The 27,267-nt window shown below is 48.0% G+C and overlaps 4 protein-coding genes across 4 annotated transcripts; all 4 read right to left on the bottom strand.

Annotated features, from left to right (window-relative positions):
- Positions 1-1,090: 1,090 nt before the first annotated feature.
- Positions 1,091-2,528, bottom strand: LOC309600183 (keratin, type II cuticular Hb4-like; the record flags this gene model as incomplete). The annotated part of the gene is given in 4 exon segments (XM_082332258.1): positions 1,091-1,288; positions 1,915-2,118; positions 2,120-2,281; positions 2,283-2,528. Coding segments are annotated over 4 exon segments (810 nt in total).
- Positions 2,529-5,821: 3,293 nt separating this feature from the next.
- LOC309600253 (keratin, type II cytoskeletal 75-like) lies at positions 5,822-12,444 on the bottom strand (the record flags this gene model as incomplete). Its single annotated transcript, XM_082332406.1, has 9 exons — positions 5,822-6,027; positions 6,462-6,496; positions 6,770-6,990; positions 7,124-7,249; positions 7,627-7,791; positions 7,982-8,077; positions 8,739-8,799; positions 11,452-11,660; positions 12,079-12,444. The coding sequence occupies 9 exons, from the start codon at positions 12,442-12,444 to the stop codon at positions 5,822-5,824; spliced, it is 1,485 nt and encodes a 494-aa protein (XP_082188532.1).
- A 2,016-nt stretch (positions 12,445-14,460) lies between these two features.
- On the bottom strand, positions 14,461-18,045 carry LOC309600251 (keratin, type II cytoskeletal 5-like; the record flags this gene model as incomplete). Its single annotated transcript, XM_082332403.1, has 9 exons — positions 14,461-14,666; positions 14,772-14,806; positions 15,077-15,297; positions 15,692-15,817; positions 16,074-16,238; positions 16,327-16,422; positions 16,543-16,603; positions 16,908-17,122; positions 17,551-18,045. The coding sequence occupies 9 exons, from the start codon at positions 18,043-18,045 to the stop codon at positions 14,461-14,463; spliced, it is 1,620 nt and encodes a 539-aa protein (XP_082188529.1).
- A 3,954-nt stretch (positions 18,046-21,999) lies between these two features.
- Positions 22,000-26,446, bottom strand: LOC309600250 (keratin, type II cytoskeletal 75-like; the record flags this gene model as incomplete). Its single annotated transcript, XM_082332402.1, has 9 exons — positions 22,000-22,199; positions 22,306-22,337; positions 22,617-22,837; positions 23,084-23,209; positions 23,425-23,589; positions 23,817-23,912; positions 24,109-24,169; positions 24,709-24,923; positions 25,943-26,446. 9 exons carry the CDS (start codon positions 26,444-26,446, stop codon positions 22,000-22,002), a joined length of 1,620 nt encoding a protein of 539 aa, XP_082188528.1.
- Positions 26,447-27,267: the final 821 nt, after the last annotated feature.

The following is a 27,267-nucleotide window of genomic DNA, read 5'->3' as shown; positions in this document are numbered from 1 at the left end:
ACGTACCACGACGTCAGGCTCACTGCAGAAAACCTAAAGAGGGATCTTCTGGTTTAATATCTCTGGATCCTACCTTCACCATCAAGTTGAAACAGATTCTCGCCCGTGTAGTGCAAGAGTAACACCTTTGAAATCTGGAGCCATCAACTGACGTACACGTGAAACACCAAAAATCTCCATGAACTTAAGCGATGGGTTGTGGGAGCCTGAGTCCACAGGCCTGAAGAGGCACGGGGTGGAGGAAAAGGGAGTGGAAAAGGAAGAGCCATGACCACTTCATACAGGCTCCTCAGGCAGTTGATCTCTTGGGTGAGGGACTCCACCTTGGCTTCCAGCTCAGCTTGGTTCACATAGGCGCAATCTGCGTCCTGAAGCGCGTCAAGGGTTTATGAAATGAAAGAGCAAACTGCTTAATGCCAGTAAGTGATGAGATTACAAACTCTTAGGGCTGCTTTTTTCAAGGACATGAGTTTTACCGTGCTATTAAATTGTTTCGCTCTCTTATCCTCTTAGGCAGAAGACAAAAAATCACTAGAGACAGAGAAGAGAAGGAAGGGTTTTGACCAGTTGGGGTATACAAACATCCCAAATGAACAAGCTCAGCTAAAACTGGCTCACTTAAGGTGGGATTCAACTCTTTTAATTAAATCTTCCCAAAAGCTGGCCTTTAGGTCCCTCTAGAGTCTCTGGAGAGTGAGAGGCAGTTCTCACCCTCTCTTTCCAGCAATATTGGCTGCTGTTCATACTAGAAGCCCGGAATAAGTGTTTGAGTTGGTTTGAAATGCTCGTACCTTTTTGAGCATAACAAACTCATTCTCAGCGCATGTTTGTCAGCGAGTTTCCTCTTCATACGTGCAAGGAGAAGAAAAAAGATCACTTGGCTTCTCGTTACTCAGCTTAAGCAAGAATATGAATCTAATCTTCCTCCACCTCCTCCAAATGCTCAGCCTCAGTGTGGAAACCGACTGCTGATGCAAGCCATACACATGTACATCTGGAGGAGATTTTGCATCTTGTGCAGCCTTTGCCACCCAAAAATTAGAGGAGATCAGTTCTAGCCCTAGTTTTGGAGCGTCTGTCTAAAAACCCCCTACTTTTTCTTGTAATCTCCATGCGTGGTGCTCAGTTCTGTTTCCAGCTTGGCTCTGTCGCTTCCTAGAACACGCAGCTGCCTCTTCAAGTTGCCAATATAAGTTTCAAACGTTGGCTCAGTCTTGCTCCTGTAACACTTTTGTCCCCGTAGAAATCCCCATGTGCTCTCCAGCACCTTGTTCTGTTGCGCCAGGAACTGGACTTGAAACCCAGAAGTAAAGCATTGGAAATACAGCGATTTGTTATACTGGTGACACAGAAATGAACAATTACAGCCCCAGAACTGGCAAATTGAGAGAAAATCTGTGAATTATTCAGAATAGTATCAGGTGAATGGAGAAGGCATGCATGTAAAATCTGTCAAACAGCATCTTCTTGTAAGAAGGTTCTTCAGAAACATGTCTTGGTTGTTATTATGCAAAAAGCACCAAGTTAAACTCAGCACCAAAGCAGAGTGGGGTAAGTCAGAGGGAATTCTACTGAAGTTAGGGTTCAAGTGATATAAAAATGGGGCATTAGAGAATCCGCTTCTCTGCATGTAACAGCAAAGCTTGATTGTCATTTGCAATAAGACTGCTTTACACCGCTCTTGGAGCATGAAAATACCTTCTTGCCCCCACTGAAGGCACCTTTTTACTCGGAGGTGCTGCAAAATGTCCTCCTCCTAAAACCCAAACAGGTCCTTACTGCAAAGTCAGGCTGTGAGTTTTGGCTGCTGTTGCTAGTAAGCAGCATGGCAAATGCGTTCCTTGTCTTGGCTGTGCCGTACGGCAGCTTGTTACGGCTCTGCAGCTGCGGTGCCCGTCGAGCCGGCATCTCTTCTCTTGCCTTGTCGATGAAAAAGGCAAATTTGTTATTGAGGGTCTTGATCTGCTCCTTTTCCTGGTACTTCACAGACTGAAGGTTTGGGTCCATCTCCAGCTTGAGCGGCCGGAGCAGATGCTCATTGACTGTGGCCTTGGCAATGAGAACCCCGAGGGCTCCACCAACCCTGCAGCCAAAGCCAGCACCTCCATAGCCCAACCCATGTTGGGGAGCTGTAGCCGTATCGCAGGAGATGATAGCCACCGATCACCAGCTTGGGGTTGCAGCCTGCGTTGTCACCAAGGCTTCTGCTGCCGGAGCGTCCGAGCCCGGGGTACCCCACACCACCACCTCTCTGGCATGAGATGGTGCTGGCAGTATATATATCTCTTCACGCTTCTCAGGATCGCAGCAGAGCAAGAGCTGAAGCTCCTCGTGCCCCCAGCTCCAGCGCAGGCATGGTAGGACTGGCAAGGTGTTGAGACCAGCTTGAAGGGGAATGAAGGCAGAGGGAGAAGCTGAAGGCAGGAGCAGGAGGCAGTGCACACAAGTTGACCTGGCCGTAAACCCTCTGCAATGGGAAGCAGAGCTTTCGCGTTTTTATGTCCCAGGAAAACGGGCTTTGGCTGCATGACCAGCCCCAAAAGACCATTTTTTAAGATGTTTATGAGCTTAGATTGTTTGGTAATATCCCACGCGTCTCTTTTGCTGAATAGTGACCTGAGCTGCTTTTAAGCATGCACCTATCATTCAGTTATAGGCTGTGTTTCTAATTTGAATGAGAGGGAATCCCTGGTCCCATAAAAACTGCATTTGCAAGCCTCCCTTTTTTATAGTAAGCATGAAAGAGAGAAGCAGAACCAATCTTTTGGTGTTTGCAGGGCACTGGGAGCGAGGGAAGGAACATTGCTTTGCTTTCCATGTGGGAAAAGAAGAATCTGAGTTAAACTCTTGGGAATATTGTAGGCATCCAAACACTGGGGCTGATTTGGTTTGGTGTTACATTAGCTTTTAGCCAGAGTTGCTCCTTTTGTAAGCCTAATTCAATAATTTACTCCTTTCTTTCTTTCATTTGACCTCTGCAATTTTGTTAGCCTCAAGAGAACAATCTTTTAATTCTCTCGGGACAGGAGAAGGACCCGTGCACGCGTATCTCTTGGGGCTAGGGCTCTGCTGGTCTGTAACTACAAGCAGAAAGCAGGTGCAGCAAAGGAGGGTGTGGAGCAGGAGAAAGCAGCGCAAGATTTTCCAGCTCAGACCTTTGCACCAGCCGGGGAAATCCAAAGCCAAAGGCTGAACAGATCGAGGCGATGGTGGAGCGAGTGCACTGATCCGCAAGGAGAAATTCGGTCTTATTTGCTGCTCTCTCTCAAGCCACCCGTGTGCTTCGCTCCTTCACTGACTGCCCTGAAGAGGGAGTCTGTTGTTTTCCCTAGTTTTGGGGGGAGCGTGAGTGACACGGGTCAGATCGATCGACACCTCGCATCTTATTGCTTGCAGAAGGGTCTTCCATGGGGAACAGCTTACAGGAGAACCGGGCTTGGTCGTTCCTTACTGGTGAAATTGTTTGGCAAACGCCTGTGAATGTAAGTTTGGATTATTTTTTTTTTAAATTATTATTTATTTATTTATTTCTCAGCAAAGGAGATGGGTTCAGAGTGACAAAGATGCAGGAAGGGCGTGTAAGTCTTTCCTAGAAAATGAAATAGGTGATTTTCAGTCCCATCTTTGCTGAAATATCGAAAGGGCTTTGTGCCACGGGTGGGAACCCTCTTAATTCTTTTGCCTCCAGTGGGGTAACGCTGAGGGCTCAGCCCTGAAAATCTCAGCCTTTTCTAAAGGTGCATTTGCTTTTATGTGATTTTCTTGGCATTCACCGTGGCCTGAGAACATGTTCTGCTCCATGAAGAGGATCAGAGAGGAGTTCATGCATGCAAGCCTGAAAGCTGGCCTGCCTCATTTAGCCGGGCAACATTTTACAGTAAAGCTGTGTGGGAGTTGTATGTGCTAAGCACTTTTTGGGACTCAGCCTAAAAGGAGTTCAGAGAGCTCAGCATCTTTCATGGTTGGGCCCTGGATGCTGGAGAACAGCTGCTTCATGTGATAGTTGGCATCTTCTGTGAAATGGAAGAAGTCATGTTGGCTTCTTTTCTCGCTTTCTCTCTCTTGGGTTTTTAATTACAGACCTGAGCAGAGCTCAGTACCGCCAGCTTGTCTGAGCCAGCCCGGCTTCGATCTGCTGACCCAACAGAAACCTCAGCTCGGGAGCATCACGCTGCCTGGGGATCGCATCCTTGTTTAGCGCTTGGCCTGACAGCTTTGCTGCCTGCTCCGGAGAGGGGATGGAGATAAATCCCTCCTGTTTTCTCTGCACAAGCTGCAGGTCTGGAACCAGCCTTTCCAGAAGTTTAGCTCTGATGCGTGGGATCCATCTTTCCTGACTTTAAAACACCTTTTGGAGTGCTCCTGCGATGCAGACATCTTCAGCCAACTGCCTAGAGCGCTTTCGGTCCCACGGAGGGAGGGAGGCATTACGGGGAACGAATCGTTTGACCCAAAAGTGTCTGTTTCTGTCCTTTGACTGGCTTGGATGTAGGTGTTTATGGCCAGGTGAAACCAGCCCCACCTTCTGGTCTTGCTCCGTTGGCTGTGCAACTTGGAAAACCTCCCAAAGTGCTCGGGTATTGCTGTTCTGTGACCCCTGTCTCCAACACACTTAATGTTCCCGCTCCTCTCCGGGACTGAGATGGGGAGGCGGAGGATATGGGAAGGCTCTGAGTGACAGCGAGTGCCTATGGCAAATCTTCTAAACCTTAGTCTAAAATTACATTTTTAGGTGAATTTTGTAATGGCGCAGAAAACCCACATTGCTCCTGGTAAGTTTGATTGCGGTTTATTGAAGAAATTTCATAAAACTCATACAGTTCAACAGGAGCAGAAGATGAGAGGAAACACGCTAGTCACATCTTGGCACGTAATTCTCCAACCCTCCTCTTTGCCTCCCTCCCCCTTCCATAAAAAGAGAAGGGGGAAAAAAAAACAAAAACAAGCTAAGAACAAAGGCACTAAAACAGAGATGTTTTTCCAGGTTATGTAAAATTTATGTTACCGAAGCCTGCTGTTCTTTCTTTTCGTTTTTCCTATATTTTTAACCCCTGTCTCTACTTTAAGCTCACTCTGGCTGGTAGAAAGGAGAATGGTTTGCTGTTGGGACAAGGTCTAGCAACCTATAGGTTATGTGGTCTTTGGGCTTAAATTATACGTACTGGGTGGGTGAGGAATTAGACGTTATAGAGAGCCAACTCCTTTCACCTCTGGAAAATGAAGACTGCATTTTTGGATGTAGGCAGAGCTAGAGAGCCCTGGGGTGAAACAACAGCAATGCAAGAGGAATTGGGAAAGTGAGCAACTCCCTCTATATTGACAGACGCTTCGTTTTCAATTCTTCGAGCCTTTAGGGAGAGCAAGCCCAGCAGCGGGGAGCAGGGTTGATGATCGGGGGAAGCACAAGAGGCTGTGGTCTCAATGCACCTCCTGCTTTCTGTCCTAAGCGGCTGAAGGGACGCGTTCTGCTTTCATGTACGCCGGTATAAATCCAAGTCCTGCATCTGCTCTGGATTTGCACCAGGGCACTGGAGCAAAAGGAGCCCTGGGAAGCTGCAAGCTGAGCTCTAACGATGGCACCCATTAATGGGAAGGCTGATTACTCATTGACAAGCAGCACTGGGTGAGGCTTTATGCAGAGGAATTAATTGGACTTGGAGAGGCATCTCTCCCAAGCCAATAAGTAGCACTGGGAATATGTTTTCCCCTAATGGGAAAGTGATAAGCGTGGCTCTTTGGATGGTGCTAATAGGCTTTGTGCTGGCAGCAGGAGGTGGTGCTCAACCTCTTCTGCTCCGGATGAGCTGAGTGCCGCCACGACTTAGCTCCGATAGCTCTTCTTGGTGGTGCTTTTTGATACAAACCTCATGCTTGAGCCGCTTCCCGTGCCGGAGCTGAATCCTCCAGCCAGGCAGCTCCCGCTGCTGAAGCCGGCACCGCTTGCCCCCATGCTGAGCCTGTTACTGAAGCCTGACCCCAGCCCCAACGTGTTCCCACCTCCGTAGCTGCTCCCAGATGAGACCACAGCTGTGATGGGAAACCATGGGCAGAGGGTTAGTTTGTTTGGACTAGTACAAAGGAATTTCAGCCTTTAGTTTCACACATTCATGGTTTTTCTTGGACAGTCTACCACTGCCTGTATTTCACGCATCTTATTCTCTGGCCTTTCTTCCTATCCTGTAGCAGAGCTGGCCTTAGATTTCTCAGTCTCCTAGGGACAGTCTCAATGTACAAAACCTTTCAAGTTCAGAGCTGGTCAGAGAAAAGATGTATCAGGCTTTTTGGCCTCCCCAGTCCTGCAAAGCACTGCAGAACCCTAAGTATACTCCATTTTTGTGCTGGTAACTACTAGCTACATAGCTCATTTTCATTGTCTTATCCTGGTACATTTAAGTTCCAGGTATATTTAAGGAATAATTCAATGAATACTCAATCTGTTGTTTAAGAGCCAGAATACTTACAAATATTCACTGCACCAACGCCTTCTCCAGCCAGCCTGGAAGAAAGAGGACAGAGGAGGAAGGGCTTGTTATTTAGGACAATTTCAAGCATCAGTTTGGCACCAGGGACGCTGGATAACAGAATGGTCTGGGGTGTTACGGTCTGATGATGAGGGTCCAACAGGAATTGAAATAACACCTGTATCTGCGTAGGGTAGGGGTGTGCTTTCCCTGCAAGTTTTTGTGGCCCTTCCCTCTCCTGTTGCAAGGCAAATGTGAAAACATCTATGGGTTTGGACATTATTTGGTTTGCAGGGGGAGCCACCCACCTGCTCTCCTCGCCCTCCAGCAGCTTCCTGTAGGTCGCGATCTCGATGTCCAGCGCCAGCTTGACGTTCATCAGCTCCTGGTACTCGCGGAGCTGCCGGGCCAGGTCGGCCTTGGCTTTCTGCAGGGCATCTTCCAGGCCAGACAGTTTTGCCGTGGCATCTTTGAGGGCCAGCTCCCCACGCTGCTCAGCATCTGCGATGGCCGTTTGCAAACTGGCGCACTGCAAGAAGTGGAAATAGGTCTGGTGACTGCTCAGGGGGTTTGGACCCTGATTTCCAGGCATCCTTGCAAGGGTACAGCAAGGTAGTGGAGATGGAGGTGCTGCATGTTTGGAGGGGTCCCGCTCACCGTACCTGTTTCTTTACACTATCAATTTCTGAGTAGAGCCGCTGGATCACACGGTTCATCTCTGAGATCTCCATCTTGGTGTTGTGGAGGTCGTCCCCGTGCTGGCCAGCCGTGAGCTGCAGCTCCTCGTACTGAGATGGGCAGGGAGAGGAGACACCAGGGCACAGTCAGATCTGGGCAGGAGCTTGAAGTCACCGGTAGAGATTGACCCTGCTCTGATCCTCTCTTGACCAGGTCTTCCTTCTCTTTCTGTACTCAATCCAAGCTCTTCCTCATGAGCTTTAGCATATTTCCTTCCTCCCTCTATCTCCTTATGCTCCTCTGTCTCTTGTTGTCAAAACGGCATTTTCACATGTCCAAGAAACTAAAGGAAATCCTATCCAAATCGACTTGATTTTACACCCTACTCCCCTGTCCTCTCTGCTTGCACTCCCCAGTATAAAATAGCCTTTGGGGAATGCTAAACAAACATTTTCCTAGCTCACCTTGTTAATTTTCACATCCTCACCTTGCTCTGGTACCAGGACTCGGCCTCTGCCCGGCTCCGGTTGGCGATGTCCTCGTACTGCGCTTTGACCTCTGCAATGATGCTGTTCAGGTCCAGGTTTCGGCTGTTGTCCATGGATAGGACCACGGAGGTGTCGGAGATCTGTGACTGCATCTGAGACAGCTCCTTTAAGCCAAACAAATCCATTCTTAGTCCCAAATGTTTCACTGTTGTGCTTGTCCCGAGAGGATGTGTGGTAGGGGGGTAGGAATGGGGAGGAACTGCAGCTCCAAACAGCTCTCTCGGGCTGGTTTGATCCTGTCGGTACCAGGAAAATGGGGAAATAGCAGAACTGGGAAATTCGGGATATTCTTACTGCTTCGTAGAAGGCTCGCAGGAAGTTAATCTCATCTGTCAGTGCATCCACCTTGGTCCCCAGGTCCACCTTGTTCAAGTAGGCGGCATCCGCGTCCTGGAACCGCGACAACAGAGGTAGTGAACCAAACCTATCTGCGTCCTTGTGCAAAGACCAGTTGTCATTTAATACGAACCTCTGGAGACAAACCAGAACTGGAGACTTTCTTGACCTCTGTGCCTTTAAACAGAGCCAAGAGTGAATTGCTTTCTTCCCTCCACCTTTTTTGGGGGGAAGGGAGGGATGACGTCCATAGATCTAAGCAATTTTTGACATGTCAGAAGCTACTGAATTTCCCTTTTCTTGCCAGTGCACAGACAGATATTTTGGACAATGTTTGAAACAGTGGAAGTTTCTTACTGTGTCTCCTGCGGGTGGGACCAGGGGGTCTGTGGAAGGTGGGATTGGATACAGAGAGGCTGCAGAAGTGGCAGAGGATCTGGTGGAGTGACTACAAGGTACGGATGACCCAGATCTGATCTGGTACCTGGGGGACCAGGACTCACCTGAATTTTGGATGAGGGGCCTGAAACAAGAATAAGCTATTGCTGAGGACTGACACACTGGCACAGTTGGGTGTTTCTGCTTCAAGGAGGGATGACTACATGTTTGCTAAGTGCTTTGCCCAGCTTGGCACTGTCGGATAAAAAGGGTTATTTGCATTCAAATGCGTTTTGCCTTTAAAAAGTGTGTCCCTTCTTTGTTGTTGGCGCCTCACCTTCTTGAGCAAAACAAAGTCATTCTCTGCAGTCGCGCGCTTGTTGATCTCCTCTTCGTACCTGTTGGGAAGGGGAGATGAGCAGCCCTTTACAGCTTCCATACTGCAACCCACCCCGTCCACCGCGGGTGTATGGAAATCCCTCCTCCACGCATTCATTGCAGGGTGCTTGTGCAGAGACTACAGAGTCTGTTCCCAGGGGATTTACCACCGATGCGTAGATCTTTGGAGGAAACAACAAAAATAGCTACCTTGTCCTTGCTATGTCAGTGCATATATTATCTGTAGCATTATTAGATATATATATCTCACCGATTATGATAGAAAGACAGCACCCTTGGGCTAGGTGGTGGGAGGAGGCCATCTAGAAAAGCTGCAGGCCTTCATTAAAGGCACGTTTTATCCTCCCAGAAGTTTTCGCTGTGAATGGGAGCCTTGTACTCTCTAAATTTTCTCAGGCCGGGAGGGCTGGGTGGAGCCGTAGCTGAGCTCATTGCCGCCACACCTGGGTTAGTCAGAAGAGCCAGGATCTCTGATGCCAGCTCCCGCGGTGGCTTTGGGAGGGCTGGGGATGGCCGGGGAGGAGGGAGGAGGATGGCCTGGGCAAGGAGAGCCAAGGTCTGGATCAGCAGCAGTGTGCAGTCCCACTCTTGGGAAAGGATAAAAACCAGCAATAGCCATGGACTGATGCCCAGCTCAAATGAAATGATTAAATGGGGGAGATGAAAGCCAGGAGTTCAAAGGAAGGAGTCCGTGTAGCTAATAAAACGTTAGCCTTTCATGACCCTTTCATGGGGGACGATTTCTTCACATCAGGAATACCCAACCCTTAAAATAATTTCCATTAAGCAAAGTCCTAGCCTGTACATAGATTTGTGCGTCTCTAAGCTCTTAGCCACATAGAAGAGGAAAACTAATTTGGCATATGTCTAATTTCTAATTGCCCTATGGATTAGTATTTGACTCAGAAGAGCAAAGCATTAGGAAGAATACTTTGGGATCCACAAAGTTTAAAATAAAGGTAAGAAGAACAAATTCCTAGGAAATGGGGACAGAAGCAGTGACTTCCTTTTGGTAGGTGCAGGCATCGTTGCCGCAATGGAAGATGATGGTCCCTGCCCAGCAATGTGTATGATGTAATTGAGCTTTGCCCAAAGATTCCCTGATCCGGAGCCAGAAGGAATATTTGCCACTTTATGTCAGGTGCAGGCAGAGTATTAAAGTCTGAACCTCTTCTATGGCGTGGCCTTTGGTTGTCAAAGGATTTCTTGTCTGAAGTCATGGAGCAGCCAAGGGTCTTTTCTCAGCTGAGCAATCTCTCTTGCTGCTTTGCTGCTCCAGACTCTGCTGATGTCAGACATCGCTTTTCAAAGTTTACAATTGCTTTCACCGTGCGCCTGTGACGAGAACAGGAGGAGGACACGCTCTGCCCCAGTTAATCAGTAGCAGTATTGTGCTTACAGCTGGGATTCATCTCAAGTCAGGTACCTGGAACTTGGCCGTTTTGGCTAAGCTCTGTTCTTTGGGGTTTCTTCTGTAGCTAATGGAGAAAGATATTTATCTCTGGAATGTCATCTGTCCCATCCTAAAATGAATTAAGGAAATCCAGATGCCTGATTTGTAGCGGACCCTGAGGTCTTACATGGCCAAACTGACACAGGAGAGATTTTTTTCTCTGTTAAATGTTTCTTTTCTGAAGGCACAGGAAACCATAAGAAAGACGTCTCAAAGTAGACCGTGGATGATGATTTCTCTTCCCCAAGGCAGTTGTTTCTGTTCTGATGCTCCTTTTGGGCTAGCGGCACTGTTGGTAAGGGTGGCAGAAAGTGTCAGACACATGATCTCCCAAGAAAGGGAGAGCAGAGGGTTTTTGGCAGAACGCGCGTGTCCTTGTTTTGAATTGCAGCCTGCACCTAGCTCTCATCTCTCGTTTTTCTGGTTCCAGATTGACAATTTAAGCTCCTTACGTATTCACAGCCATTAAGCAGTGTATCCCCCGTGGGCATGGTAGCAGACACCAACGCTTGGTAGATGTTTTTCCAAAGTGCAAGGAGTGGATGAGAGAGGGAACACCTCCTCCTAACAGCCTAAAGAGTTAATGAGCTGAGCTGAAACCCTTGCCCAAGATGTCAGTGACTTTCCATGGGGTGGAAGCTAACTCCTGACTTTCAGAAGTGCTAAGACTATCCGATACATTGATATTAAGGGGCATTATAATAATTAAAGAAAAAGGAAAAAAAAAAAGAAAAACACCTAAGCACACGCTTAAAATTAATCTTTCTTTTCAGACAGTTTTTCTCTCCCGGAAAGGAACACGCATCAGTAAGAAATGTGAGTGTTCATAGCGCTCAATAGTCTTGTTAAGATTCGGCTTTCCTCCTGGTCTGTATTAAAATGACTGCACAGGAGCTGAAACCATTTGGAAAGCTTGAGCTCTGGACAGGCTAAGCTTTTGAGAAGCTGCTCCCGAACTCCTGTGGATGTCTGGCCATCTGAGCGTTTTGCAACATTTAAAAAGTTCACCTGTCCCTGCAAAAAAAATTGCATATGTCTTGCAACAGGTAGTGGGCTGCTGCTGACACGTATACAGCAGCTAAAGCGAGGGGAACCGAGTCCCCTTAGTCCTTTCTGAGGTCTCAGGTCTCACTCATCCAGGAAGAAGAGAGAGTGAAGGAAAACTGGACAGGTTTCTTTCTGTGTGTGTGTTGCTTACCTGATCTTGAAGTCTTCAACAGCATCCTGCATAGCCTTCAGCTCCGAGCTGAGCCGCAGCCTATCCCCTCCTAGAGCCTCGAGCTGTCTCCTCATGTTGCTGATGTACACGTCGAACATAGGCTCAAGGTTACTCTTCACAATTTTTTGGTCTTTCAAGAGGCTCCATTTGGTCTCCAGTACTTTATTTTGTTGCTCCAGGAACCTCACCTGAAACCCATCAGAACAATTTAAATCATTTGGGATCATCAACTCAAAACTTGCCTCGCTTTTCATGAGATGGGGGCTTTAATGTGAGGGGGTTTTTGGTTTTGTTTTATGTAATTTAAAGTGGGCTTTAGATGGGCATGTCATCAAAAGATCATTGGTAGGAAGATTTGGAAACCAGGAGCAATATTCAACTGCAAAGAAACCTGGAAAAATAGTTTGCACCGTATCCAGACCGTCTATAGAGCTCTGACAAAATGAGCTGTATAGACAGTCGGGATACGGAGGGAACAAGCTGAACAAAATCCTTAACTCTGCATTAAGGATTTAGAAGTAAATTTATAATGTTGTGAGCAATCCTGATCCTACTCTACAGGCAATGGCAAACATGCCAGGCTGGATGAAGTGGAACGTGTCTTACCTTGTCGATGAAGGAGGCAAATTTGTTGTTGAGGGATTTGATCTGGTCCTTCTCCTCCTGCCGCACTCTGTGCATGTTGGGGTCAATCTCCAAGTTAAGAGGTACCAGGAGGTGTTTGTTGACCATGACGTCTTGAATACCTCCAAACCCAGGTCCACCAGCTCTACACGCCAACCCGCTATGACCTGACACGTAACCGTATGCTGGTCTAGCACTAGCAGAACGATACCCTCCGCTCATCGAAATCTTGCTTGCCCCTAGACTGCGAAGGCTCCTGCTGCCAAAACCACTGCTGATCCGTCCCACGCCTCCACCGCTGCTGCGGGACATGGACACAGAGCTGAAGCTCCTTCGGTTAACAGGCATAGCAGCAGAAGCAGTACTGAAACTCCTAGTGAGTCCTCCTGACCTAACGCCGACTGACTTCTGTGCAATCGTTCGCCAGTGGCGAGAGCAGAGGACAATGAGGTGAGATGGCAGGTGAGTAGAAATCTTTGGGAGTTTGGATCAGGAGTCCCCTTGCCTTTTATCCTTTTGGAGAGCTGGGCTTGTCCGCAGAGGACCGCTTCGTTGACTGAGGTAATCGGTTTGGTATGCTGGCGCATGGCCACCTTTCCCAACCCGTTAATCACCAGACTCGCTGATGCAATGGGCTGTCAACCTTCAGGCTCATAAAACTAACCAAATTTTCTAACCTGTATTGTTCAGAGCGGGGAATACTGGTGGGGGAAAAAAAAATATTTACATCCACAAGTTCCCTTTGGGCTTGCTTTTAATTTGGTTAATGGTGTCAGTGCCCATTTAGTTTAAAGCTGATGGGATTGAAGGTGCCACAAGAGGGAATCTAGAGATGTTGAAAATGCCAGTTTGACGTGCTTTGCTAAAGAAAAAAGTGACTTTTCTCCCCGATTGCCAGCCATCTTGGGGTTGGAGCAGCCTGTCCTGATCTAGGCAAGAAGTTAGATGTCTTGGTCTGCACTCCTCATCTTTGCAGGCAACACTTCATCTGCACAGAGGTATTTCTGGTAAAGATGATAATTTGGGAGGCACCTGTGCCTTTCTGTTGGCTACAAAGGGAGCCTGGATGCTTTGCTTAGCCGAAATGCTGAATGCTGAGGTAGCTAAAAGTACGTGGTCCCCCTGAGAGAAAACAGCCTGACTTGTAAAAGTCCAGGTCATCAGATGGCTGTTTGATGCTGGACGGTGTTTAAATAACGAACCAAATGCCAGTTCTGCTGGCGTCGGTGGAAATACGGTCCAGAGATGCCAGAGAAAGATGGGCAGGTGTTGAAGAGGACGAGCCGTTTCCTTTCCAGTAGTGCGTTACTGTGCTTCGATCTAGAGGATTAATGAAAAGCTGGGGGTTATTATATCGCTTTCTCTTTAGGCGAGGAGTCAGCATGCGCTTAATGTGCGTCACGTTTACCTCTACTGCTTTAGTCACTCGGCAGGGTTGTGTCAGAGACTGAACCAGCACGATCTGCTGCGATAATCTCAGCACGTTTTTTTTTCCTTTGGTGTTTTTGTAGTTTGTCTCTCGTTACTGCTGTTCAGGAGGTCAGAGAAGGGGAACTAAATCTTCCTTACCCGCAGGGTCTTTAACTATCTCACAGCCTATGTCTGAGGACATTGTTCTTCCCAAAGAGGGTGAGTTTGGGGCTTTAATGGGCTTTTCCATTTCTAATTATGGTAATGGCAGTGACGGCATTTTATTAGGCCCTGCAGCTAGTGCATGTACAGAACGGCATGAGCTGAAGTAATTGCTTTCTTGGGAAAAACTAGATTTATATCCCTACGTGACTCATCACATAAAACCTTGAAAGATTACAGGGGTTTGGGCGCGATCAAGGTGGCATGAAAATGCTGAGATGCCGTAATGTAGAAATTAAGATAGAAGGATGTTTGCTCTAGTGCCTGCTAGGAAGAGTAGCTATTTTCCCATCCCGTGGAAGATATTAAAAATCTTTGCTCACACAAATGGGAATGGAACATCCGACTGCTCTGTTCCTGCTGGATATAAGAAGTGTCCCTGGAGTTGCAGTGAGTGCAGAGGAAGGCAAGGTCTCCCCTCTTGTGTGTATGACTTTTGTTTACCGTCGGCTCTACTCTGCCGTGTCAACCATTCTTTTCCCCAAGGTCCTATAAAGTAATTGGAATTAAAAGGAGGATGCGACAGAATTAATTCCACGTGCCTTTTATTAGACAAACACTGGGAAAAGAGGATTTCAGAGAGTCAAAGAACCAACAGGAGCATGGCATGTTTTATATAAATAAGGACAGTCAGCTTTGACTTCCAAATCTTTTGTGAGTAACAGGGTAAGGATTACACACAATACGAGAGGAAACTTGGCACACGCTAGCTAACAGTGCTGATGTCTGCCGTTAATAGCATCTCTTGGTTGAAGAGGTGGTGGAGACGCACTTCATGCTGGAACCGCTTCCACCGACCACACATGACCCGGCTGTGCCTTGTCCGCTTCCAGAGCTGAAGCCCATTCCTCCAGCACAGACCCCAACACCGCTGCTGCCTCCGAAGCCGAGACCGTTTCCACCTCCATATCCCGTTCCTACAGCGGTTCTGGTCACAGCTGCAAGAGGAAAACGCCCTCGTTAGAGGCATCCACAAGTAGTGGGCTCTGAGTGGCGGGGAGACAAATGTGAAAGCTGCCAAACTGTCTTTAAAAGTTACTTACAGATATTCACTGCGCCGGCACCTTCTCCAGAGAGCCTGTTAGGGAGCAAAATGAGCCAGTAAGAATCCAAGGGGAACCCGTGAACAGGAGCTGGTTGAAAAGACAGGAGAGTTTCCTTGGAATATTTTTGGTGGAAGTTGGAAAGTTTGTGCGAAAGGCTACCATCTTCCCAAACAGCTCAGCTTCATGGGCGATTACTTGCCTTTAAACAGGTTTCAGGTCTTCTGAATGTGGGAAGTCTAAACCTGACAAAGGTCTGCGACTCCATTGCGCCGCTGGAAATTGGGATATAAAACTGCACCCACCTGCACTCCTCGCCCTCCAGCAGCTTCCTGTAGGTCGCGATCTCGATGTCCAGGGCCAGCTTGACGTTCATCAGCTCCTGGTACTCGCGGAGCTGCCGGGCCAGGTCTGTCTTGGCCTTCTGCAGGGCGGCCTCCAGCTCGGCCAGTTTTGCCCTGGCGTCCTTGACGGCCATCTCCCCGCGCTGCTCGGCGTCCGCAATGGCTGTCTGCAAACTGGCGCACTGTGGAGGAAAACTGGTGCTTGCCTTCCTTATCTAGAGTATAGACCAGTTCTTTGTACCCTGAGGTCATGATGCCTGGTCTAGATGCAGAAGACTTTGGGTTAACATCTGTAAGTGTGATCTTAATGATCATTGAATTGATCCAGGTTCTGAGCCAGGTCACAACCTGGATTTAAGCCAACTCCACACCTCTTAGCACCTCATTAGGTTTACTAATATTGCATTAAGTTACTCTTAGTGATGTTACTGCACTGAGATAAATGCTGTCATATTCGTTCCTGATCCAGCAGAACTCACTGAGATGCAGATATTTTTGTTCCCTGGAGTTGGCTGGACAACCAAGAGCTTAGACCACAGCAAGAGTTAAGTCTCATGCGTTTACGCTGCCCTTTACCTGTTTCTTCACGCTGTCGATTTCAGACCGCAGCCGCTGGACGTGGCGGTTGAGCTCCGAGATCTCCTGCTTGGTGTTACGGAGGTCGTCCCCGTGCCTGCCTGCTGTAGCCTGCAGCTCTTCGTACTGTCACAGAGAGAGGAACAATCACCCGAGGTAAAATATCTTGGGTTTAGAGCCAGGCAGAATGGGGGTATATGGGTGTTTGCACTCAGAAGTACGTGTATGTTCTCAATCCCAAATTAGCACTTCCAAACTTTATAGGATTATTAAATCTGAAGACATCCAGTGTTATAAAAATCCCAGTGGGTCCCCCCTCCCTGTGGCGATTTGGGGGAGGGAGCGTGGTTTTCCCATTGCAGAAGCCTTCCGAGGCGCTCACCCTGGACTGGTACCAAGACTCAGCCTCTGCCCGGCTCCGGTTGGCGATGTCCTCGTACTGCGCTTTGACCTCTGCAATGATGCTGTCCATGTCCAGGCTGCGGTTGTTGTCCATGGTCAGGATGACAGAGGTGTCGGAGATCTGGGTCTGCATCTGAGACAGCTCCTGCAAAAGCAGCGGGTATTTCGGTGAGTCGCAGGCGTGAGACACGAATGTTGGAAACTGGGAGAAGGATGTAAATGCTGGTGCTTACGGCTTCATAGAGGGCTCTGAGGAAATCTATCTCCTCCATAAGGGAGTCCAGCCTGGCTTGCAGCTCTGTCTTGTTCATGTAGGCAGCGTCCACCTCCTAGAAGAGGAAACACATCACGAAAATGAAGTGGTTTTCGGAGAAGCAGAGGAAAAGCGGGAGAATGTGTTTCTTGCTGTGCTCGTGCAGGGCTGGGAGGCACAGCGTGTGCGCACTCACCTTCTTCAGGATCACAAATTCATTCTCGACAGCTGTGTGCTTGTTGATCTCCTCTTCATATCTGTGGGATGGAAATGGAGGGTTGGTCTAGGCTTGTACAAAAGTTATCTCATATTTTCAGGACCAGCCTCTCATTTTTTTGTATGTACAGTTTTGTACCTTGGTCTCTTAGCCTTATAATTTTCTGCCTGTGACTGTCAACCAGGGGGAAGTGAGGCTGAAGATTTCTCATATTAAACTTAACCTGGGCCTTACTCAGAAGATGATATCAGCAAAAAGGCCTTCTTTCCTTGGTTGATTGCACAGATGCAAGAGCTGACATCTGTTGCAGCCTACCAAGACAGACCACAAATGGCTAGACTTACTTGTTCTTGAAGTCCTCAGCAAGGCTTTGCACCTTGTTGAGCTCTGCTCCCAAGTTCTCCTTGTCTGTCAGCAAGCCGTTCAGCTGTCTCCTGAGGTTGTTGATGTAGGTCTCAAAGAGGGGCTCAATGTTGTTTCTGACCGTTTTGTTCCCCTGTTCTTGCAGAAGGGCCCACTTGGTCTCCAGGACCTTGTTTTGTTGTTCAAGGAATCGGACCTGGATGGAGAAAGGAGATGTTTCAGAGACAGTGATTTTAGGATGGTTTTCCTTAGAGAGGCAAGGTACAATTCTGCGAGAGTTTGCTTGCTGAAAGGTGGGAGCTCTCAGCCCTTGGGACAGCTGACGATTTATACAAGCAAGCAGGCATTGCACATCTGATGTTAACGTTCCTGCTCTCTTTGCAAACTCTGCTTCCTTACATCCTCTATCACCGTTTTCCCCCTGTTGGCTGGTCTCATCTCAGCATTAATGCGAGGGATGAATGGTCTCAAAGCTGGAACCCCTCAGGTTTTATTCCCAGGCTGCTGATGTTAGAAATGGCAGTACAGGAGCAGCAAAATTGCTGCTAAAGGTATAACTTGGCCTTGTTTGTGCCTCCCCATTGAAGAATCAACACAGCATAACCAAGAAATCTTACGTCTCACCTTGTCAATGAAGGAGGCAAATTTGTTGTTGAGGGTTTGAATCTGATTCTTCTCATCCTTACGGATACTCTGGATGTTGGGGTCAATCTCCAGGTTGAGAGGTTTCAGAAGGCTCTGGTTGACTGAGACTTCATGGATGCCCCCAGCTGGGACAGCAGGGAATCCAGGGCCACCCATGCCACCACCAAACCCGAAGGCACCACCAACTGCACCACCAAAAGCACAGGATATCCCAGTGCCAGCACCAAAACCTGCAGGTCCATAGAAGCCGCCACCTCTTCCAGCTACGGAGATCCTCCTGCATCCACCAAGACTGTAGAGGCTCCTGCTTCCAAAACCTCCAGCAAATCTTCCATACCCAGCGGCGGTCCCACAGCTTCCACCTTGGGATGCGGAACGTAAGCAGAAGCTGGTACTGCTGGCATTCGGGATGAAGGCAGAAGCAGCACTGAAGCCAGTTTTGCTCTGGTTCCTTGCAGCGCACTGGCGAGACATGGCAGCTGATGTGAGCAGGGTAAGAGCGGTAGAAAGAATAAAGCAGTGAGGAAGTGGATGAAGGCAGGAAGGTGAAGTTGTGCTCCCCCAGGCTGGGACTGGCCCTTTTATACCCTTCCTAGCTGGGGATGGGTCTGGCATGTTGCTCATCCTACTGATTAACTGGGCTCGGCACACCCAGCAGCAAAGCAGACAGTGAGTTCACCATGAGCACAAGCACCTATGAAGAACTCACAAAGTGCAGGAGTTGCATTTTTTTGTGACAGTCATGATCTGGCTGTCGAAATATCTGAGAAAACACTAAATAATGCCTGCTCAACTCTTGTTCGCAGCCATCCCTTTCCCACTCCCTCCTTTCACCTCTGCAGTAGATGGTTCCCCATGTTGGGCAAGCGCTCACTCATCTCTACTTCATGGATGAATCAATCCTTCTGTTGCGTAAAGGTGCATTATTTCATGGTCCAGTGGTCCAAGGTCTGAGAAATCTGTTATTGCGGGTCCGTGTTTTCCTGCTGCTGTGGTTTTGAGTAAAGCCCAGCAGGGCATCAGCACCTCGGGCCCCGACTTGTCGGAAATTCTGGACTCTTGGTCTCATGCCCAAACAAGAGTCGTTTAAACCAGAACTGATACAGAAGGGAGAAAGAGGTGATGGGGGGGGGAAGCTAGGATGGTGATAGGGCATTAGTGGAAGTCTTGGACCATCAGCTATCAAAAACCAGCTGGGGAGTGGGAAAGTCATGCAAGGTAGTTTCATGAATGGTACTTTCAGTCCTTTTCTTTCTGCGAAAAGTGTCTACGTTTCATCCTGATTCAGACTGACAACAAATGATGAAATATCAGAATATCACCTGGGAGGGAGTTACTGTTGTCTGTGATGACACAAAACCTGAGTTGGCAATTTCTCAGGCCTTCACCTTCACAGATTTTTGGGCTGTTTCCTGACTCATGGGTGACCTTGTCTCTACACGGTGTGAAGCCTGTTCCCAGGCTGCCCTCCCCATGCCTGTTGTCTTCCCCCTCTGATATCTCTTACTCACAAGGAAATTCAGTGCTTGGGATGCGGGCTTACGACATGGTTCACAGACACCTCCCTTTACTCTTATTCCGCATACCACCCAGGAAAAGTCAAATAGCGCATTTCTCTGGTGAAAGACACGTGGTGTCTTGACTCGCCCTGTGCATGCTGTGTGGTAGCGCTGTACGCGTGTGCACTTCTCCTAGAGCAGGCAAGATGCTTGAAAGTCACTCCCAGGGTCTTGTCTGGATGCCCGGGGATGGACATGCTTCTCTCGGACCCTGCAGCCCTTTGTGTTTGCTAAGGTATGTCTCTTGTGGATGCCCATGCCCAAGCTGAACATCTGCTCATCAGAGGAGGTAGCAGCCCACCTACAGAGCGTTTCTGGGAAGTTGTAGCTTTCCCCAGCCATTAAAAAGGCCGCGCAGGCACAGGGGTATGGAGGAGGTGTTCGCAGATCCATCTTTCAAGTGTGCGCTTGTGCTTGCCATTTCACACGTGGAGGCCGAGCAAAGTGAGTTTGACCAGACGGTCCCAGGAGGGTAATCTGCAGATGCCCGTCATCTCTTTTTGCCTTTCAGCCATGCTTTTTTTTTTTTTTATATTTTCCGCTCTGTTCTTCTAATGTTTCCATTACACACCCTGGAACGAAGCTAAAATAACTGTTCTGGGAGTGTTTCAGCTACTGTGCGTTACAACAAGCAGCAGTTTTTACGAGAGAGGAGCTTCTGTGACTAAGCTACCGACTGTCTGTCCTAAAGAACTCTGTAAAAACTTTATGGGTAGCAATTAGCAATCAATTCCCTCCACGCATTGCAAATTCAAGCCCCTGAGTGCAAGCACCATTCATTTCATTATGACTAAGGTTTTAATCTGGGCTGTGCTAGAATTAACGAGGGTTGTCCTCTCCCACTGAAATATAAGCCCCAGGTCACTGCTACATCTGTTTGACTTGTCCGGCAGGACTGGATGCGGAAGGTTACGTACGGGGTGACCAGAGCCCTGCTGTGCAGCAAGGACAGCTGTACGTTGGCCATGTATCCAGAGATGCGAACCTTTGCCAGGGTGGTTTTTTGTATCTTGCTTAAAAAGGGATGCCCCGGGAGAACGAATATTCTGGCCTCAGCCTTTCCCATGCTCGATGAAGGCCTTCGTAATCTCTGTGTTATGACCCAGGTGCTGATGCAACGGATGGCATCCGTCTGACGTGCCTGTTGGCTATTGTATTATATCCTCTTTGGTTAGAGAGTGAGTTCGGGCAGCAATGAGGAGGACCGTTAACCTTGCCCAGGCTGCCGTTCAGAGCGAGGGTATTGCTCCTTCCCAGGAGGCTGCTGTGGGTATTCAGCAGGGAGAGGTGGTGGAGCCGGAGGGGAGAGCTGCAGCAGACCCATAACCAAGCCTGCAGGGTCTGGGGAAGGAGATTTCCTGAGGGATAGAGAGGGGAACATGCAGAGTTCAGAGCATCCTAGAAAATTATGGGAAACTGCTCATCTCAAAGGAAAACCCAAATGCAGTCTATCACTCAGGTACTGCCAATTCCCCTCTATTTGCCCGTCTCTTCGAGTATTTTCCTAAGAGTGCTTCTCTACCCATTACTTCAACTTCTTGAAATACCTGGGGTGAGGGTTGGGGCTTTTTTTCTAATCATCACATCTATTTGTTCAACTGATCTTCCAGCATGAGATCTATCACTCTGTAGCTTTCAGCCAGATGATGCTCTGCTTTCACTTCTCAATTAATTTCTCCCGATTAGTCAGAACCACATCTAAAATTGCTGCACCTCTTCTGGTTTTTCTCCACCTTCGCAAAACAAGATCTTGTCTCCAGTGTATTCTAGGAGTGTGAAGAAACTTTGGATCTTGAAGACTTTCACTTTCCAACAGGTATCCCATTCCTGGATAATTTTTGTAGCTATTGGATGAGCGACATCTAATTCACCGTAGCACGTGAATGCATATGGAGCAGATCCTCCACCTGTTTATAGTCAAAGCAGAGGGAACGTCAGCATCAAGACCCAAGATAAACGCCTAAAACAGTGTGGCCAGTGCTCTGAACAGAAAGGGAGCGCTTTCAGCCTGCTCAGGCAGACATTTGCACTGCTGGCACCTACACTTAGGTGAGACAGCTCACAGTCAACGGGGTTTTGAGATGGACTGATATACTTGAACAAGTCGGGTGGTTGCTCTGACTCCCCTAGTAATTAGTTCCCTATTGTTAGAAGTTTATGCAGGTACATCAGACACTTGGCACTGCCCTTTGTACCCCCTGGGAGCCAGGCTGTTGGATGTTGCATTGGCTGGAAGCTGCATAGTAAATGAATCTCAGACCTTTTCCCCTGTGCCCGACTCCTGCCTTGGCGTGCCCTGTATTTCGCTTCCAGGTGTTTTACTTGCACGGTGGGGAGAGCATTGAAGTCAACGGCAAAGCTCCCTTTGGTGCTACACTCTGCCTGTGTGTTTTGGCTGCTCATGGAGAGATTCGAGAAATGTGAACGAGGAGCAAAAATCTGCGCCTTTAACTGGGCAGGGCCCTAGGAACAGTGCTTGTTATCTGCATTTGCATTTACTTTTCCACGTCTTTAATTAAAAGGTCCACACAATAGAATAAATTACATATGCATTTTTATTAGACAAACACCAGAAAGTGAAGAGAGACAAACAGTCATGGGACACATTTTATATACAAAATCCGGCCAAAAAATGCTGAGCTGTAACAAGCAAGTTGCAAATTTAAAACACTTGGACTCATGTTCAATAGCAGAGCCCTACACGACGCGTGCTAGACAACGCAGCTGAGAGAGAGTTCCTAAAGTGAGGCTCCTGTGCGACAAGACATAGGGTTTGGGTGGCCCTCATTCTGTTGACCCCAACTATGCTTTAGTAAAGGACCAGTGCTAAGGTGTTTTCTGGCGAGCGAAGGCATCGGAAAGGAAACTTTTAGCTTCTGTAACTTCTTCTGGTGGAGGAGGTCGAGACGAACTTCACGCTGGAGCTGCTGCCGCCGCCGCCGAGGGTGGTGCTGCTAACCCCAGGACCGCTTGCACAGCTGAAGCTGTTCCCCATATTGCAGATTCCCCCTCCCATGCTGAGGCTGCTTCCTCCTCCGTATCCCGTTCCCACAGTTGTTCTGGTCACGGCTGCAAGAAGGAGAAGGAAAAACTCAGTTTCTCTGGGCATTGGCTTCTTGGTGCAGGGACAAAATAATGCTTAAATAAGGTAATTGCGTGTATTTTAGAGACTTACAGATATTCACTGGGACGCCATCTCCAGCCAGCCTGTTAGGGGACAGAACACGACAAGGTAAGAGGTAAGAAGTCTGTTGATGGGGGGTGGGGGGAAATAGGGTACGTTTCCTAGAGACCTCTGGGGAGAAAAATAAAAACTTGGCGTAATTTGGGGATGCTTCCCGCAATGTTATTTCCATTAGCTAGGACAGTCTCCCCCCCGCCCCAGCCTCCTAATGCCCTGTTTAGCATTTCAGAAATGCATCTCCAGTGCTCGCATTGCTTTGCTCTTCCAACGTCAGGACTAGAAGGGTTGTGTTTCGCACCCACCTGCACTCCTCTCCCTCCAGCAGCTTCCTGTAGGTCGCGATCTCGATGTCCAGGGCCAGCTTGACGTTCATCAGCTCCTGGTACTCGCGGAGCTGCCGGGCCAGGTCAGCCTTGGCCTGTTGCAGAGCATCTTCCAGCTCGGCCAGTTTGGCTTTGGCATCTTTGAGGGCCAGCTCCCCGCGTTCCTCAGCGTCGGCGATGGCTGCTTTCAGATTTGCGCACTACAGAAGAGAAACCCCCAGTCAAATTCCCCGTACAGGACCTAGACTTGTTCTTTATCTACCCTGAAATCACAAGGTCTTATTCCAGCACCATCAGCTTAACCATTTTTAGTGACAGTTCTCTTTCAGAGAGAAAAATGATCAAACTGGGCAGAACTTGCCTAGGTTGCCTCTGACGTTTTCCTTCCTCTCCCTTGCAAGTCAGGGTGTAAATTGGTTAAAAGTGTGGGGTTTGCTGCCCTTTACCTGTTTCTTCACGCTGTCGATTTCAGACCGCAGCCGCTGGACGTGGCGGTTGAGCTCCGAGATCTCCTGCTTGGTGTTACGGAGGTCGTCCCCGTGCCTGCCTGCTGTAGCCTGCAGCTCTTCGTACTGTCACAGAGAGAGGAACAATCACCCGAGGTAAAATCCATCGGTTTTGGCGTAACCCAGGTGCCTGAAAGCATGGGTCCCTCCTCGAGCCCAGACTAGCAGCTGGAGTGCTGCTGTGCAAGATGCAATATTTGAGGTTTTCTTGGAAGAATCTGTCTTTATCTGTTCAAGACAAGACATGAAGATAACAGCACGGAAACCCCCAGTTTCTTCACCTTGGTTTGGTACCAGGACTCTGCTTCAGCCCGGCTTCTGTTGGCGATGTCCTCGTACTGCGCTTTGACCTCTGAGATGATGCTGTCCAGGTCCAGGTTTCGGTTGTTGTCCATGGTGAGAACGACAGAGGTGTCGGAGATCTGGGTCTGCATCTGAGACAGCTCCTGCAAAGTGCACAGGCGAAGGTGAGCCTTTTCATCCTTTCAGATGAGCATGCAGACCTGGGAGAGGCTACAGATTGTTATCTACACAGCTAAGACGGTTGGTATAACTCTAAAGAGGTAAAGGATTTAGCATCTCCTGGGGGAAGAAATTACAGGCTTTCAGAGGAAAGGAGGGAGGGAAGCTCTTAACTGAGAGCTGAAATGTCTTGGGAGGTGGTTGTACTCACTGCTTCGTAGAGGGCTCTCAGGAAATTAATTTCTTCGGTCAGCGCGTCTACCTTGGCTTGTAGTTCCACCTTGTTCATATAGGCAGCGTCTACATCCTGGAGGACGAGAGATTTAGGTAAAGTGTTTTAAACTCGTATTAGCAAGTCAGGAACATGCATATCTCTGCAATAACAGTCCAGGGAAGAAACCGTGAAAAAAGCTTTTGGAATATGAATGGCTGGATTTGTGAATGAAGAGGTGATTAGAGCTCTACAAACAGTCATCTGATGGTATTCTGTAATTTGCTCTCACCTTCTTGAGTGTCACAAATTCATTCTCTGCAACTGTCCGCCGGTTGATTTCATCTTCATACCTAATGGAGGGAGGCAGAAGGAGCATTTGTTTAGGCAAGTAACAGACAGAGGTGATTTTAGTTTGCTGGAATGAACTTCCTTAAGAGCATTTTGCATACAGTGTTCTTTTCTGCTACAGAGCATCTGAATAAGAGACCATGAACATGTTCCTAGGCTAAACTAGTTAAAACAAGTACCTCAAAAAATTTTAAAGAATCCATTCTTTTTTTACTATTTCTGGCCATTAGTCATACTCCTTCTGCCTGTCTTAAGCAAATTAAGCGTGCTGTCCTGAAACTCTCAGACCTACCGTGTATTTTTTGTTTTAGTAGGTAATTTAGTTAATAAGTCTTTGATTATATTCTAAATTATTCCCTAACTGTTTCTGTATTTGGATCTGTTTCTCCGTTACCGTTTATCTTGAGAAAATGTCACAACCTTCACTGTCGGGAATTCCCGTGTCCCGGACTCTCCTGGATCCCCCAGTTGGCTTAAGGATGTTGAAAGGAGAAAGGCTGCACCTACCTAGGTAAGTAGACCGCTAGCTCAATAGACTTACTTCTTCTTGAAATCCTCAACCAGGTACTGTGTGTTGACAAGCTCTCCCTCCAGCCTTCCCTTGTCACTCAGCAGACTGTTCAGCTGCATCCTGAGGTTGTTGATGTAAGTCTCAAAAAGCGGCTCCAGGTTGTTCCTAACTGTTTTCATCCCCTGCTCCTGAAGCAGGCTCCACTTGGTTTCCAGCACTTTATTTTGTTGCTCAAGGAATCGGACCTGCAAGCAGAAATATCCTGAAGATGTTTTGAAAGAGCAGAGATTATGGAGAGCTTTCCTTGCGAATGTACTAGCTGAGGTGGTGAAGTACTCTTTCCAGCTGGTTTTCATAGCCAAATTCTCATCTGGTAGAAGAAGGAATTTGCTCTGTGACTGCAGGGACCCTGCTCAGTATTGCAAACAAACTCTGGAATGACTACTGATTTTCTTGCACCAGGCTTCCCCTTCGTTGCTTTGCTAAATCAAGACAAGGCGCATGCATTTTCTGTGAAGAGTGCATGCAAAATCAGATAAGGAGCAAAACAGAGTTAGCACTCTTATTAAGAAAGCAATAGTAAAGTGCCATTTCTCCTTCCCTTCAGTATAGCTCCCCCAGCCCACAAAAGCTCCAAAATAATGTAGCATTTCCCTTGAAACCAAAGAGGAGCTGCTCAACCAGAGCAGAAATCAAGCAGATGCTCTTGTGCATCTAATACAGTTAACGAGGAAATGAAGTGGACAGACAGTGTCGGATCAGATTTTGCTGTTTTGAACTAACAGTCCCAACATGCTGGTGCTGTTGCAGTGATAGCTTTAAATGCCTTTGAGGAAATTCAAGCAATGAGAAACTTACTTCTCCCTAGTGCCAATTCATGCGATTCCTTTCTTGGTCATTTTAGATGGGTTGCTTGCATCTCACTTTAACCATCTAAAAAACTGTTATCAAGGCTCCTATAATGCTCAATGGAGAGAGCCCAATATCTCCAGAAGGATGAGATTGTCTTCTAGAGCTTTCTTTCTCCACTGCCTGTGAGATGTCAAGCAGCAAATGAGGAGGACCTCGAATACTGGATGATTAATTCATAGCAACGACTAAGTAGCAGGTACTGTTCCCTGGAGTTTCTGGGGACTGGGCATCTTCCAGTCTCATTCCTCACTTCTATTCCTTCTTGATCAGCTTATGTGCTCATAAAGCTGCTAAGAAAAGAGTCCCCATCAAAAAAATCAGGTCAAGATATTTAGGGAAGCTCGCGTCTCACCTTGTCAATGAAGGAGGCAAATTTGTTGTTGAGGGTTTTGATTTGTTCCTTCTCCTCCTTTCGGATCCTTTGGATGCTGGGGTCAATCTCCAAGTTGAGAGGCTTCAGAAGGCTCTGGTTGACGGAGACTTCGTGGATGCCCCCAGCTGGGAATCCAGGGCCACCCATGCCACCACCAAATGCACCATATCCATAGCCAAGGTTAGCTGGCATGCCAAAGCCACCACCGTACACGCTACCAGCGCCACCACCAAAACCTGCAGATCCATAGAAGCTACCACCCCTTCCAGCCACAGAGATCCTTTTGCATCCACCAACATTGTAGAGGCTTTTGCTTCCAAAGCCACCACCAATCCTAGCAAACCCGCTGCCAGCATTGCAGCTTCCGACCCGGGTGACGGAGCGTGAACTGAAGCTGGTGCGGCAGGTGTTTGGGACGATGGCCGAAGCAGCGCTGAAGCCACTTCTTCCCCTCTGAATCCTCACGGTGGACTGGCGAGACATTGCTGGCTTTTGGATTGGGATGGATGCTACAGCAAGAATAAAGGAGCAAAGGTGCTGGCCTGGAGCAAGGAGTAGGAGGGAAAGGAGAAAGATGAACCTGTGCTCTCCACGGGCTCAGGAGAGCCCTTTTATGCATGTATGAGACTGGGATGGGTTTGATGAGGTGGATCATCTTTCTGATTAATTAGGCTTGGCATGTCCAACAGCATTCTGGAGAGCAAACTCACTCCGCACACACGCCCTTCTGAAATAATATAGCCAGGTTCTGAGCAACAGTGGTATTGTTTGGGAATAACTGTCGCCTTCTGCCGTCTTTGTAGACAGCCAGACTCTTTGCCATATCAAAGCGTTTGAAAGTTGCAATGAGTCACGTTGGGCACAGGGAGGAAAACACCGTTCAAAATGCCTGTCACTCAACACCTCTCTCATTTGAAAACTTCATCCCTCGGGATTGCTTTCGCCCCTTTTCTGTTCCCAAGCAGGGCTTTGAAAAATTACAGTCCCTTGTGTTTTAGGAAAGGGATGTGTGTCGGGCAGAGCAGTGTTTTACAGCAAGCCCTATAGTAAATTGTTCTACCCTGGGTTTTTGCGATACGTACTGCAGGGTCCCCTCTATGCCACCACAGGGTATCTGCAGAAATAGTTTTGCTTCCATCCTTGTAAAGGCTGGGCTCGCTGAGCTGATCTCTTCTGAAAATCCTGCTGCTGTAGACTTATTCTTCTGTCACTAAAAAAAAAAATACAGGAATGAAAGTGAAATGTTTTGACAAGGTGTTTTGTTCGTGAGTGGATATTGACAGCTGCCATCGAGCTCTATCACA

The sequence above is a fragment of the Platalea leucorodia genome (assembly GCF_965183815.1).
Source record: "Platalea leucorodia genome assembly, chromosome: 23".
Lineage (NCBI taxonomy): Eukaryota > Metazoa > Chordata > Aves > Pelecaniformes > Threskiornithidae > Platalea > Platalea leucorodia.
The sequence above is the reverse complement of the archived record's forward strand: the minus strand, read 5'-3'. Positions and strand labels throughout refer to the sequence as shown.